Source organism: Pongo pygmaeus, chromosome 2, assembly GCF_028885625.2.
Source record: "Pongo pygmaeus isolate AG05252 chromosome 2, NHGRI_mPonPyg2-v2.0_pri, whole genome shotgun sequence".
Classification (NCBI taxonomy): Eukaryota; Metazoa; Chordata; class Mammalia; order Primates; family Hominidae; genus Pongo; species Pongo pygmaeus.
Genome location: NC_085930.1, coordinates 79,847,238 through 79,863,400, shown reverse-complemented (window position 1 = coordinate 79,863,400; position 16,163 = coordinate 79,847,238). Strand labels below are relative to the sequence as shown.

Genomic DNA, 16,163 nt, shown 5'->3' with positions numbered 1-16,163 from the left:
TGGTTTTAGCAGGCAAGCAAATTCAGTGCCCTGCACTTGGAGGCCAGCACTGGGGTGTGAGCACCCAGCATACTGGATTTCCCAGGAGCACAGCAGAACTGCCTTATACACATTTAACTGGCCCATCACCTCCTCAGAAGCAAAAAGGTAGCTTTTGCAGTGAGATGTAGGCAGCACCTGAGAGGTGAGGGGGTTCCCTCTTCTATAAATGAGGCAAAATTGAGTCTTAACATTGAAAAGAAAAAAGGTATCTCATCCAGACTTTAAATTTGTTCTTGCATGTTTACAATGGAAGAATTTATTCTTGCACGCTTGCAATCCTATTTGGTGCTCTCTCTTTCTCTTTACTAGGGTTTCTAACAGATAAAGGATTCAATATTTCCTTTCGACTTTTCACCTCTTCCACAGTCCAATTTCAGGGAAAGCTGTAAACATAGCTGGCACTGACAGATGCCACAGAACGCTGATAAAACTGGACCAACTATTTAACTTAGAAATGAAGTGCGCTGTAGAGAGTTAGCTCAGCAAAGTCAATCCCTGGGGCTATTGCACAGAATATCTGATACCTTTAACATCTAAAACAGACTATTAAAACTGATCAGAGACCGACAAGCCAAAAGGGTGTTCAACTTGCCTAACTCAGATTCAGTAGTTTTAGCTGTTATTATCAAAACATATATAGGTTCATTACAAAAAGTTTAAACAATAAAACATGTATAAAGAACCAATTTAAGGCCGGGCGTGGTGGTTGAAGCTTCTATTCCCAGTGCTCTGCCGAAGGAGGCAGATCGCTTGAGGTCAGGAGTTTGAGACCAGCCTGGCCAACATGGTGAAACCTCAGTCTCTACTAAAAATACAAAAATCAGCTGGGCGTGGTGGTGGGCACCTGTAATCCCAGCTACTCTGGAGGCTGTGGCAGGAGAACTGCTTGAACCCAGGAGGCGGAGCTTGCAGTGAGCCAAGATTGCACCACTGCACTCCAGGCGAGGCAACAGAGCAAGACTCTGTCTCAAAAACAAAGGAACTAGTTAAAGTTTTGTGTGCTTATCCAACCCCACACCGTTGGTGTGTTTCTTCCTACTGTTATTCTACTCCCATGTCCATTATTATATTACACAGATGAGACCATATTATACACACTATTTTTAAACTTGCTCTTTTAACAATGCATTTTGAACTGTTACGTATTTCTGGATTTTTTTTTTTTCCTATTAAGCCTTTAAAAGAGTGGCTTTTTCCCCCAGTTTTATGGAGGTATAGTTGACAAATAAAAATAATTTAAGGTATACTAGTCGATATGATAGTATGTGTATACATTGTGAAATCACTATAATCAAGCTAATTAACATATCCATCGCCTCATATGCTTTTTTCTTTTTGGTGTTATTATATTTGAATGATAAACAAACATTCAAAGGACACCACTCTGTGGTGCCAAGATATTCAGCTTTATTGAATTTTTTCCATTGACTACCCTGAATTTCCACTATCTGTGTTTTTTTTTTTTTCTTAATTACTGAAAAGACTGAGCTGATGACATGCCCTGGCATTTAAAAATGCTATAACATCATGTGCTTTTCTTTTGAGAAGGAAATATCTGTTGGAGTTACTGTTAATCACAGCATTTTCTGAGGAGCTGATTATATGCCAGGCATCACCATGTGACACATTTCTTCACAGATTTCAGAATGTGTGAGATTTGATATGAAAACTAAACCCAATACTGTGCCTCTTCAAAACCTCCGTAGCTGTATTCCCCATCTCCAATGCATGCACACATATATACAAATAACAGCAAAATAACAGAAATTATGTAAAAGGGAAGAAATAAAAGGAAAAAAAAGGTCCACTTAGATTATCCTGTTCATTTTATAGCATGCCTACCTATACCGGCATTTAGTAGCAATAACAAAAATCATTGCTAACCTTTAGTGAGCCCACACTGGGTGCCAAGCGCCTGGTGTCTCCTGACAGGGCCTCGGGAGAGATGAGTGGAAGCCCCCACCGTGACGGATGGTGCTGAATTCAAGTCTGCTTTATCTCCTGTGCCACCAGGGCCCCTTTCATTAAAGCCTCCATAGGTGAAAATAACAGCAACCTCTTTCCTAGAAAGGTCATAATCTGGGGATCAGAGGGTTTAAGAAACTGGGGAAGAGAGGATCACACTGTGAAAAATCCTGTTAGCTACTGCTGTAAAGTTTATGAAAACCAAATTTTAATAATATGTTCTACAAATTTAGCTACACAAGAAAAAAATGCAACTGGACAAGAGGCAAATGGTTAAGATTGCTCAGAGATGTCTGAGTGCCTGGGACACAACAGCAATTCTGGGGATGTTTACTGAGCACTTACTACACACCAGATACAAAGAGGAGGCAAATGTCACAGTCTGCACTATGAGGAATTGCCAATGTCCAACCATTCTGACCTACAAGAAAAAGGAAGTTTCACAGAGCACACTCCAGCAGTTCCAGTTTTGAGATTCTATCAACTAGAAAGTACTCAAAACATGTCAACAAAAATCCCTGGATCTTTAAACTTCTTGACCACAGCAACTTTCTGATGAAAATGCTTTTCCCTCAAAGGCTTTTAAGTGTGTGGATTTTGCTGAGGGCCATGGCAGAGTTTTTTCCATACCACATTAGAAGGGTTGTTCTGAGGGAAGACACTTACTGGGGGGAGGAGGGGTTGGTGGGAGGTGAGGGGGAGGATCGGAGGATCTTTTTGTTTTTTGTTTTTTTTTTAAAACAAAGCTAAAAGGCCCAAGTTCACCATCCGGCTCTGCCACTCCCTGGACTGCTAAAATACAAATAAGCTCCATCTACAAGAACAGTAGCTGCCTGAGGGCAAGGGGCCTCCTGTGTCTTGGACTTGGGGCCTCCTGTGTCTTATTCTGTATACTGTGTCCCCAGTATACAGAATAAGGCCCAGCACAGGGTAGGCACTCAATATATGTTGAATAAATGAGCAAATCAATGAATGAATAACTCTGGGTGAAATTCACTGGAGGAAGTTTAGCTTCTGTTTCTCTGCCTGGCATGATACCACAGGTGGCCCAGTGAGGGTATTAAATGGAAGATGTGTGTAGTGCTTCATTATCTGTAAACCAGTATTACTGGAGAGTACGGACCTGTTGGAGGCAACACAAAACGAAGACAATCTCACCACCACATTGCATCAAATGATCGTCACTGTCTACAAGGGAAATTTCAAAGCCACTTGAAAGTACTTTTTGGATGGACTCACAGCTGTCTGTCCTTAGATCATAAAAGTACTGGCTTGTTCATTCTGAGAAATAAATGTAACCAAATAAGCCCAGCACACTTGTGCCATGCCCATTCATCAGTGAGGAAACAGCTTCAATACAAGCTTTTTTTGTAATGGCTTCCCCTGCCATGGGATTTCAGGTGAAGCTCAGATTTCAAGGTTCTGCAATATGTAATTCAGACGGCTTTCCAACTTGTCTAAAACATTTTATAGTTGCCCTGAAGTATTTCAAAAATTCTGCTGAGAATGATTCTCCCATTTACACATAACACAAAATATGTATGGTAAAATTTAAATGCAGTGTCTTCATGCTGAAGCTGAGCAATGACTTTATCAAATTCTGTATCCTGGAAGATGAAGCATGTTTCTGAAGATGAATGCTTGGAGTTGATATAATTTATAAGTGAGCAGATGATTTTTTATTACACCGCATGCATCCACATGAAGAAACAAAACTCTGGAAAAAGCCCGAGTTCAGCAGCTGGAAGGTGAGGTGAGAACTCCCAGGTCCAGCTCTGCTCCCCACTACATGCCTATGCATTTCCATGTACCCAGGTTCTGCCTCTGAAAGGCACAGCACCATTCTGAATCAAGGAAACAAGCCAGGACGTGCAAAGATTAGGGCAGAATTCCTTCCACCCCACTCACAACAATAGCCCAAGTAAGGAATATTAAGCTCTTGAATGGCTTTCCATAATTCATCATCCTAGGATAGAGGAGAAAAATACCCCACAACCTCTCCCTAGCCGAACTCTGGAAATAGGTTGACTCATTTCATTTCTGTGGTTTTTCAGAGTAAAAGCTCTGGAATCTACATGGCAGTAGATAGTTGTTTTCTTTAAAGCTTATAAGCCTTTCTTGATGAAGAAAAACTAAACACTCAAAAGTATCATTAAGTGACAGCAGCACCAACAATACCACCATGAAGCCTGGTATAGTTGTGGGTGCCTCTGTCACGGTCCCAATGAAAAGATACAAGTCCCTGATGCATAGGCAGTCCCTTGGTAAGAATCTGGCCTGGAAAGTCTTGGAGATATAGTGCAGTGGTCTCCAAGCGGGTAGATGAGGGGGACTGCTTAAAAGAGCTCCTCCTCGAGCTTCTGGTCCAGGTGTGGCCATCTGGCTCTATCAGCTCTCTGCTCACAGGACAGAGAGAAGAGGCTCAGCTGGAAACAACTGCATAGAGTCAAGTGGCTGCCTCCAAGAGATGCTGTGAGCCCAAACTCACTGTCACGTGGGGTGTAAGTGGGATTAGCGCCTACTTTCATGGCTCCAGAAAAAGGGTAAAGACAGTCATTTCTGTTTTTGCTGAAGCTGAGTCCACTGCAGACTCAGACCAGAGATGGGTCAGGCCAGAGCCAGAGTCAACTCTGAAGCTTGCTTTTATTTACTCTTGGCAAGTCCCAACTTCCTGGTTCTAAGGGGAATGAAGCGGGGGAGGGTTAAAAATCTTATAAAAAGGCTCCAAAGGCTTCTTGGACACCAAAGAGCTCTTACAAAACTACATTTTGATGAGCTACATGTAAATGAATCAGAAACATATGGATTTCATTTCCTTCATAATACACAGGGGTTTCAGAACGAAGAGGTTGTGGAGTGCTTGCAGAGATAAGTCTGGGCTCTGGTGAAAATGTTAAAGCGGGGGAAGCTTCAGACATATGCCGAACCTAAATTAAGACTAGGCCAACAACCCCGCGCCCACACCCCTTCCTCTATGGGGCTTTGATATCCACCAGCTAACCTTAGGTTCTACGTAGAAAGACAGCAAGCACTACATACCCAAATGTGACAGGTGCTTGGGGTCTGTGGCTTTCTCTGATGATGTTTGAGGATTTGGAAGTTTCTTGTAACCAGCTCCAAAATATTGAATATTTTGCTGGCTGCTGGGAGTTATGAAGCAGAAGATACATTTTATTTCCCCAGATTCCACTAAAGGGGATGCAGGCAGCATGTCCCTGAGAGGTGAACACTCTGTATGCCGAAGCAAAGGAGGGATCCTACTTTAGAGCACTCACTAATTTGAGGCTTTTTGAAGCACACACCCTGGAGCTTCAACTGTCTTGCGGAGAGCTCAACCTAATTGACTTCCCTGGGATGTGGGCTGGAGAGGGAGTGGGCAGACATCCACATTGTAAGATTGGTAATCTTGGCCTCTGCCTTTTCACACGAGCATTTATTAAGCTAATGAATTATGAGGGGGCAATAAAGAAGCTAGTAGTAAATGAGGTTTCTGCAGGGAGCTGCTTGATAGGGTCAATCACTCAACACCTGTTTTAGTTAAAAATTAAATGGATTGTTTTAATTTTATATGTCAGAAAGCCAGTGTGTCTGAGTCAAGAAAATAGATTGTCGCCAAAGAAAGAAAAAGATAAAACAAAAAGCAGGACAACAGTTGCTGGTGAAGACATAAGGAAAAATGGAAAACAGACAAGTGTTACAAAGGCAGTCATGAGAACGATGAGAAAGAACTTTAAAACAGCTGGAAAAGAGAGAAAATGGTGCAGAAAATGGCACCTGCCCCATGCAAAGCACAAAGCTGGTTGTTAGGAAGAACATCAAACATCACAAAAGCCATTTTCTTTTGATAGGTCAAATGGTTGGTGGCATATCTCTTCTCGCCTCTGAACACAACTACAATCACTTTCTGTTGATAATAATGTTAAGCTTAATTATACAGAGGCTGCACTTGAACGTTTCCTTCCTTAAAGCTAAGCGATGCCATTATTTTTCATTTAATTGCAGAATAAGGGGTGTTCTGTTCATGAAGTCCAGGAATTGCTAATATAACAATGGTGAATGCAGTGGCAGTGCACAACTTCAATTTTCATGATTACTATTCATTAGGGGTCTGTCAAATGGATAGAATAGGCTCTTTTCTTCTCTATCAGCTAGCAAAGGGCACTTTACCCGAGAGAAGTTGCATGGCAGGAAGAGTGAATCAAGCTGCCCTGTCTGCTGCAGGCTTAGGTTCAAAGTCCAACCCTGCAAGCCCAAATCCCAAGTCTTTGGACACAGAACAGCTGCTTATACAAGTTGACACTTCTATAAAATCAGGTAAGGACAAATGGACGATGATGCAGCAAGTACACTCCTGGTAACTGGCAAAGGTGGCATCCTTTGTTGCCAAACATTTCATAAAGGGTTTTTCACTCAAAGATGGAGAGAAGGGTTTGGAAAAGGAAATGCAACTAGTAGTCCCAAGAATCGGAGACAGAGAAATTTAGGGTGTGCATTTAAATAAGAAATGGATATGTCTCATCACAGACAGTGCATTCTACTGTTAAACTGCCCTCTTTAGGGGATCAAGTACCATGTTTGTTTGAGTCACCTTCGTACTTCTGTGCCATATTTCATGCTGCCCAGGGAATTATTCACATCTTAAGCTACATATCTCAGTAAAGCTGTACAATCCACAGGTAATTTGCTAACCTTAGTAACAATTCTATAGATCCTTGTAGCATTTTTTATTTAAAAAACCAACTTCTCACCTGCCTCTAATCCATGTCCTTTCAGATCCTGGGCCCTGGCTGCCTGTTAGGGCAGATGTTGGCTTAGCAAACAAAGGGTATGGTCCAACTTGCCTATGAACCGGGAAGCATATTTTAATATTTGTGCCTTAAGCAGTTGTTTTACTTAAAAGCACAGGAAATCCTGTCTTTTTTTCTTGTTATAAAATCTTATAAAGCTACTGGAAAGATCTCTGTAGGCCAGTGGTTTTCAAAGTGGGTTCCCAGAACTAGTAACAGCAGAATCATCCAGGAACTGGCTAGAAATGCAAAGTCTCGCCGCCACCCCTCAAACCCCTAGACCTAATGAACCAGAAATTCTGGGGTGTGGCCCAGTGGCCTGCGTTTTAACAGGCTCTTTAGGTGATTCTGCTTCACGTTCAAGTTTGAGAATGGCCACTCTAAGGCACTGGTTCTCAATCCTGGCTGCACATTATAATCACCTGGAGAGTTGTTTTTAAAAACAATCAATACCTGGTCTTACCCTAGACCAATTAAACCAGAAATCTCTAAGGCAGGGCCCAGGCATCAGTCTTTATTTAAAAGCCCCCCAGCTGATTTGACTGCAAAGGCAAAATTGAAAACCACTGTTGTAAGTAGACCTGCCCTGTGCAGCTTCAAGCCAAATCTCACAGCAGCAGACCTTGCCAATAACTGCAAGTAGTTACCCCAAAGCAACTTACTATTATTGATTAAATGCCGCTTTCTAAAAAATGAAGGCACACCTGTATATGGTGGCTTCTACCCAAAGATGTCCTGGTCTAATGTTAGGTTTGTGACTTATAAAGAAATACAAGTGCCAATGATCAGGGTAAGGAAAGGATGAATAAACTGAAACGGAAGCACAACCAAAACAAAACAAAAACAGGCTGTTTCAGGAATCAGCAGATTTGTTGGAACAAGGGTCACATAGACAGCAATCCTCTGAAGTGTCTCTGCCCTGGAGAAGCAGAATGTTGCAAAATGTTCTTTTTCTTTTAAATGTTTATAATGAGAGTTATCAGAGAGAAAACTAGCTAAAGCTGAACAGTACAGAATAGCGCTGGATGCTTTCAGGGACACCTTATGTTTGAAATTATAAAAACTGTGATGTCATTCATTTAAATTTGAGTGAAACAATATCACTTGGAACAAGTAAACCAGCTAAACATCCCTGCATGTGCAGGGCCAAAGGTGTAATATTGCCAATTTTTAATTTAGGTTTAATTTTGTCACTCCTGTTGTGGCTTATTAAGAAAATGTATTTTTTTGAGAGGTGAATACTGCAGTCTGTAGGGGAAAATGATACACTGTCTTGGATGAGCTTTGAAATACTTTGGTATAGAAAGAAAAAAAGGAGGGAACCAAGAAAAGTCAACGTAGCAAAAAATCATCAGCTTTGTCAAATGAAAGTAATGGCTACCATTGTTTAATGTTCCTTTGGCATCATTTGAAACGTATGGAGACCAGGTGTGGTGACTCACACCTGTAATCCCAGCACTTTGGGAGGCTGAGGTGGGAGGATCGCTTGAGCCCAGGAGTTTGAGACTGGCCTAGGCCACACAGTGAGACCTCGTCTCTACAAAAAATAAAAAAATTAGCTGGGCATGGTGTCATTGGCATGTGCCTGTGGTCCCAGCTATTTGGGAGGCTAATGGGGGAGAATCATCTGAGCCTGGGAGGTCAAGGCTGCAGCGAACTGTGGTTGCACCACTGCACTCCAGCCTGGGCAACAGAGTGAGACCCTGTCTCAAAAAAAAAAAAAAAGAAAAAAAGAAACTTATATAATTATTTCCCCACTTCTAATATTAGAAGCCTACAGAGAAAATCCTAAAAGTGCTAAACGGTCATATTTTTGAGATGCTACCTCCTTGAAGCAGTAGACTAAGCCTATGGTTATACCTGCATGTGATTTTATTTATTTTTCATAGCAACACAAAGGCCATTATCTTTCCCCTGTTGTACCTGTGAAAAGCCTGAGGTCTGGAGAAGGTCAGTAATTCTCAACGCCACACTGCTAGGCAGTGGCTGAGCTGAAATACCCATGCCTGTCCAAGTGACTGATGCCTATGACCTTCCATCCCCCTTCATTGCCTTTCCTTCTTTGTGGACAGTCCTGAGTTTAGGGTCAGCACTACAAAGTGAAACACTCCAATCACCTGGGGCACATTCCTTTTCTCACTCCTTCTCAAGTCCTCATCTTCTATCGTCCCAGTTACTCATCTCAGGACCTCAGTTTCCCCACCTAAATGTTGCCTCTTAGGTTTCATGTGAGAATTAAAGGAGTGTGTGTGAGAGAGAGAGTGTGTGTGTGTGTGTGTGTGTGTGTGTGTGTGTGTGTGTGTGTGTGTGTGTGTGTGTGTGTATACCTAAACACCTTAGAACAGTCCCTGGGAGAGATAGCATTATATACATAATCACTATTATACTTCTACCCTAGTAACTTTCGCACCACTCAAAACTTTCTCCTTCATGAAGTGTCTTCATGATTAACTTTAAATGGATAATAACTGGACTAAGCAGCAGATTCACTGAGTTTACACAATTATCTCATTCATTCCTCATGACCCTGTAAAATTAGGGTGTTTTCTTCTCTGGAAGAAATACAAAATACAAAGAACGCATGTTTATGGTGTGTATGAGGTTTTTGTGCATGTGAAGGTGTATGTCCACAGTAGCTTTCAAAAGAACAGTCATTCTTATCAACTAGATTCTGGAGAACATAAGAGAAATATGATTAAAACATTACTGACAAGGCATCACTATTTATGTTAGCGAATTCTAACTGGACCTATCTAGATGTATGCTTACGGATTATTTGCCCAAGGAGAATAGGTGCTAGTCCTTGGAAGAAGTATGATTAATAAACACTGTTTAGGATTTGAGATACCCAAATAGGTATTTGGAAAACAGATCTTCAGAAGGAAGGTAAATGTTTCTATTAGAGTATAAACAACACAGTCCTACCAAGCACAGCTGCTCAGTGTGATGACTCATCATGCAGCTTCAGCCTACTTGAGATTCACTAAGGATCACACAATAATAAACACAACCTACTACGTGCTCACCATGGTGGCTGATTCCCTGGTGAGGAGAGGAGTATCAGGTGACTCTAGTCCAAATAATTGAAAGAGGGAACGCTAACATATAAAATGGAATAATTAAAGGTTAAGGTAGAGACTATAAGGAAGGGAAAGTGTTTTGAAAATGTAAAACATTTCATGTTTGACTCAAGGTAAGCAGACACGTCTTAACTTCAGAAATAGCCTGTAAAAATGCACCAAAACGGGAAGGTCATGCACCAAGTTCAGAATAGTGCTTATGCTTCTGATAATTAACACGGTTGACACAATGATCTCATTTATTCCTCCTGATTCTATGAGGTAAGAACTATTATCGGCCAGGTGTGGTGGCTCACGCCTGTAATCCCAGCACTTTGGGAGGCCGAGGCAGGTGGATCACCTGAGGTCAAGAGTTCGAGACCAGCCTGACCAACATGGTGAAACCCCCATCTCTACTAAAAAATACAAAAAATTAGCTGGGCGTGCTGGCACATGCCTGTAATCCCAGCTACTCGGGAGGCTGAGGCAGCAGAATCGCTTGAACCTGGGAGGCAGAGGTTGCAGTGAGCCAAGATGGCGCCATTGCACTCCAACCTGGGTGTGACAGAGGAAGACTCCATCTAAAAAAAAAAAAAAAAAAGAACTATCATCCCCATTTCAGAGACAAGGAAACTAAAGGTCAGCAAAGCAAAGTAGCCCAGACCCAGTATTTGAACTCAAGCCCTCTAATGTCACAGTTTATATCCTTAAGAATTCCGTCCTGTGACTTCAGAACACGCAGGGAGAAATGTCAATACAGGCTGGAGCAGTAGGCCAAGGTGACAGGGAGTAGCTTATCCCTACTTGAGCTCTGGCAAAGTAGTGGCGGCATCTGGATAGGTGAGGAAGGCATGGACAGGGTGACAGGAGATGCTGGAATATGCATGGCACACACACGACCAGGAAGTTCATGCTGGCCACAGCCACAACGGGCATAAGGACTCATGGAAACAAGAATGAGAAAGAATGGGGCTGGAAGGAAGAAACTGACAACTGTATACAACTATCTCACTGGCAGCTGGAGGTACAAAGTAGAGGCCCATGAGGCCTGGATATCTGGGCATGACCAGCACAGAGCTGCTGAGTGAAGGTTATATGCAGCCTTAGATGGAGAATAGAGGGCCAAGGACTGATGTGGAGAATGGCCACCACTTAGGTCAGAAGAAAGGCCTGGTGAAGGGGAACGTGTATTTTTACAATCTTATATATACCCATCAGGTTCCACCTGGATTCAAATCCAGTATGCAGCTTACTAGGTGTGACATTGGCCAAGTCACAAAACTTCTCTGTGCCTCATTTTACTCAAATATAAAAAGAGAATAAGAAGGTATATAAGAATATCTATCTCATAGGATTGTTGAGAGAAGACACACACAGACACACAGACACACAGACACACACACACACAGACCCACAGACACACAGACACACAGACACACACACACACACACACACCCAAGATGAGAACAAGGCCAGACACAGATAAGTGCTCTGTAAGTGTCTGTTTGCTGCTGTTATCATCATCATCATCATCATCACTCTTCACAGAAGCGTGGTCCACAGCGTTGTTTGCAACAGTGAAAAATTAGAAACAGACCATAATGTACGTTCAAAGGGAAATGGCCAAGGAAATAAATATCTATACCATGGACTGTCACACTGCAGTTTTCAAAACTGAGGTAAAGACTTCCATATCCCAACTTAGAAAGGCCTCCAAGACATAAAGGTAAGAGAAAAAAAATAAGCCAAATTCCAGAATTTTCATCCACACTCACTGGCAGTGACTATGCTCTTTCACACAAACATTCTCAGTGTCTTGGTAATTTATCGGTAAAATGAGTTATGAGAAGCTCCTGTCCATGATGATCAAACTACTGGATTCTTAAAACATCTTGCTTTTACATCATGCCAAATGGGTGAACCAGAACAATTCTGTTCTAGGTGACTTTTGGAGAGCATGTCTAATAACAATTAGATTTTTCTCTTACATTTTTCCACATGATAAGGTCTGAGCCCAAGCCCTCAGTGGCAGGGAAGGGACCAGATTCCAACAGGCCTGACTGGCTGTCGCCTATTTTAATCACCAGACAAAGCAGATAAGTTGCAGGGGGGATAGAAAAATTAAACATGTCTGTTTTTGCTTTTCAGGGGCAATTAGGGGATTTATAGCCAATGTGTTGTTATTTTTTGAATCAGAGCCAGTAATTTTTTTTTTCTTTCAGAGAGGATGATTATACCATAATCACTGACATTTTTAAGGAACATTTTGGAGCGACAACTTTGTTTCCCTAGAACAAGCACTAGTTACTAAAACTGCCATGTCACTTGGGAGGAGGAAGAAAATTTGAGTGTGAGGCCCTGGGGAAGCTCTCAGAAGAAACACCTTTGTTCTCAAAGTAAAACAACAAAATAAAACAGCTGCAATGATTATTGAAATGCAGAGCCAAACTCTGAATCCACAAACCTGTAGGGAGAATCCTAATTTGCAGAGATTCCTACAGTCCAGGATGTTTAGAAAGAATCCAACTCTCTAAAGTAATTAAAACTTTCCCACTGACATTTTATTAAAAGTATTATTCTCTTTGGTATACCCTTTCCTTATGGAAAATAAGGGTTGTCTTCAGGCTTGCTCCAGTATGATGACCTCCAAGTCCACACTGCTTGAGTCTCAATCAACGGCATGTGTACCAAGTCCTATACTTTGGGGAGGTAACACTAACAGAAAATATACCCAGTGAATTTAACAGCAAGAGAAGAGAAAACTCTAGGAAAAGATCGAAGTTCAGGATTTGAACTTTGGAGATGTGAAAGGAAAGTCAATGGTAACCTTGGTTTTCTATTTCTGAATTGAAAGCAGCTATTTAAAATGTAGAAAAATAAAAAGAATAGGCTTAAACACAAGACTATCTATAGCTGGATATACCTCTTCCTTCCACATCCTTATTGTTCTTACATACATAAATTCAATTGTAACTCCAGTACTTAATACATGCAGAGTATGGTGCTAATCACTGAAGACGGTGATTCAGAAAAGGCAATAATTACAAAATATGCTTAAGGATTCATAAGAGAAAATTCCTAGAAATGCTCCCCACCTCCCAATTTCCTTTCCTCAATTCACCACTGACTGAGAAATCCTCTTAACTTTCAATATCCTCATCATAAAATGAACATAATAATTGCCAACACACTCTTTCCTCTTTGAAATTTTTCTAGTGGCTTAAACTTCAAGAAAATCTCATATTTAATAAGTAATAATCATAATCTATGAAAGTTTTTCATTTGAGAAAAATATTTAAATAGAAAGTTAAGATTTTTTTTCCAAAAATGGTTTCAGACACTAAGGATATGAAAGTTATATAAAACAGCAAATTATTTTATAATAAGTATATTGAAATATAATAAATATATAATAATGCAAATAGTAATTTGTCCTTTTCCTGTTGGAAAATATACTGCTATCTCACCCAAAAAAGAGCTACCAAAATTTTCATACATATTTTTAACAAAAGATTTCAGAAAGCTACATAAAGCAAAGAGAAGTAAAATGACCTTTAAAAGGTCATCTCCTTTGATGAATTTTTACGGTGGACTTCAGGATGCCAGCTACAGGGCCTGGTGCTGGGGATAGAATGTTGGATAAAATACGAGGAGGAAAATATTACTCAAATAATCATGCTAATACATAACTAGAAGTTGTGGTAGGGACAACCACCCAATGCACGGAGATGATTTCATGCCAGGAATCAAAGGCAGACCTGAAGAATGACATCTGAGCAGCTCTTTGAAGAACACCAGAGGTCAGGCAGCAAGTCAACTGCAGCAAGCCAGGAACTCCAGTACGTTCCAGCCCGAGGGTCTTCCCCACCTGTCTCTTTCAAGAATGCCGGAGGCTGCGGTTCGAGTACTCCTCCTGGAATTCCACGCTGGAACCCTGAACCTGACTGAGGAGCAGCCTTCCCTCCTGGCAGCTGCCCCTTGGAATCTGCCTGTTTTCCTCTTTCCAGCCCCTCCCACATGCCCCTGGGACTGTCTCCTGTCCTGTCCCTCCTGTTACTGACAGTTTATGACAATGAGACACCCAGCAGCAAGTCTGGTGCTCATAGATGCAAGGAAGGTTTATTCATCCTTCTTTCCCAATCCCCCCATCACTGTGCCCAGATCCTGCACAGAACTTGGTCAAAGGCTCTTTCCCCTTTCACCCTGTCCTTCCAGCAGCTGCACAGGGAAAAGTCTCTAGAGCCTCAGCCTTCCTTCTCACAAGGAAAAGCCCAAGAGCTGGAGTTCCTAAACTCAAAAACAGCTCAATGATGGGAAGCCAGCTGCTTTAAAAAAGAAAAAACACAAGTATTCTTTATAAAACCTATTCCATTTCTGTGGGGTGTGTCATATTAGAGACAACAGCTGCTTCAAGTTAATAAAATGTGAAATATCTTCGCTTGGAACCTGATCACTAGTTTTAAGTTGGATTTCTGTGACTATTTCTCATCTTATGATATGAATTTTTCATTCTTGTGTGGCAATAAAATTGAGCATGTGGTTATTCTTTATTCCCATTTTAGGTTAACAATGATACACTTTAAATCCAAGGCCTCATATTACAAACTATGTAATCAAACTAATGGCCGTAAATAACAGAAAAGTAATTACAAAGCTGGAACTTATCTCAGCACTCTTAACCAATTAATCTCATGGGCAATTTTCTGCCATTCTGCCACTCACTATTTAAAGGTTGTGTCTTATGTCTTAAGACTAACATTAAATTTCTGAAAACATATTTAAAGATATGGGAGACTATGTTGTTATGATTCAAAAGGTATGCAATTTAATAAAATTTTAAAACATCATTTAAAATCACAACTCTGTAATCAGTGATTTTAGAACATTAAATACCATTTACTTCAACTTATGTCTTGCAGACAAGAGTGAGAAGCAAAAATACAAAACTCAAGAGTTAAATGGTATGACCTCAATTTTTTTCTATGCATAAAAAGAAAAAACACACCAAAATCTTAAGTGATTATCTTTGGGGTATAGAATTTCACTTTGTCACATATTTTCCTGTATTTTCTATAAAATGAAAATGCATAATTTTTACATTAAAAAAGTTTATATCTTTAATACATGCTTTTTTTCTTTAGGACTGAAAAAATCAAATACAGAAATTCTGTTGCCAAAAATAGCCCTCTGTAGTATAACCAGTTATGTTTATGTAATGCAAATAAAATCTTTGGCTAGCTCTATACCATGGAGGGAAAGCTGCTTGGGTATGTGAAAAAAAAAAATCCAGGAGCATATCTGGAAAGTCAGCAGGGAGATAATTTAAAAAACAAAGTACTAAATATGAATCTTAAATGTCCTAATTTTTGTACAGTGTGATAAGTTTCTTCTAAGGTCTAAGTATCACTGCAAGGTTCAAAAATATTGTTTGCAAAACTAAATTTTCTTTATCATTAACAACTCTCCCCAGAATAAATTATGGTATACTCTCAAGTTATGGTATCTATTCCAACAAAACAGATATATAGGCAAAAGTGGATAAACTAGATGATTCATCCTTCACTGGCCTTTTTGCAGCAAGAGACACAGCCACTCAGACACACAAATGTGAATGAGCAAACTCTCCTTCCTCCTCTTTTTCCTGTTCAGTCCCGCTCCCTGGGTCAGGGGCTGGGACCCAGAGGACCTGATAAGAAAAGGGGAGAAGTAGGTCTCTAAGCTTTTGGAGAATCCATTCCAAGACAAACACAGCAGGCTCCCTCTATTCCTTGCAAATGCAAATGGCAGGAGAGGGTAAACGAAGAACTGTAATTAACTAAATATGCTGTGTAAGCTTTACAATAACCTCTTAATCATGGACTCTCTTAAGCCTGAGTTTCGACATTAACGCTGCAAGCCAGGAACAGCCCAGAGCTGCACTGTTTGACAGCCTACGCAAAGGGATCACAAGTGCTTCCAAGGACATGCGTCTGCTCTGCTTGGCAAGCTGCGGGAGGCTTCAAGTTTACCCAAGAACTATTGATGGAATTGACCGTATGCATCTTACTAGGCTAAGAATTCAAGAGAAATGCTACAATAGTGTTGAGACACAGTTCCTACCCTCAATAAGACGCCAGGCACACCAAGCAACTGGAACACCCAGGCAGACACAACCACAATTAGTGGGATGGCGGGGGTTGTCACAACCTTTCTCCGGCTGATGCCTTTCAGTGGGTTTGGAACTAATATTATGCCCTGTTGACAATGTTGTTCTCAACCTGAAGGCTTAACTGAGAAAGAGTTACTGAAAACTGTGGGTTTTGTTTTGTTT

The 16,163-nt window shown here is 40.9% G+C and overlaps 1 protein-coding gene across 4 annotated transcripts in view; it reads right to left on the bottom strand.

The window, feature by feature from the left end:
• Positions 1-16,163, bottom strand: part of PDZRN3 (PDZ domain containing ring finger 3) — a 247,725-nt gene that overhangs the window by 158,763 nt on the left and 72,799 nt on the right. The window contains exon 1 of one of the 4 annotated variants that reach the window (XM_063661835.1): positions 13,612-14,226. The exons of the other annotated variants lie outside the window; for them this stretch is intronic. Coding sequence (XP_063517905.1) covers positions 13,612-13,872 — 261 coding nt within the window. The 5' untranslated portion in view covers positions 13,873-14,226. Of the gene's footprint in view, positions 1-13,611; positions 14,227-16,163 lie in introns of those variants that run through there. 4 annotated transcript variants of the gene reach the window in all.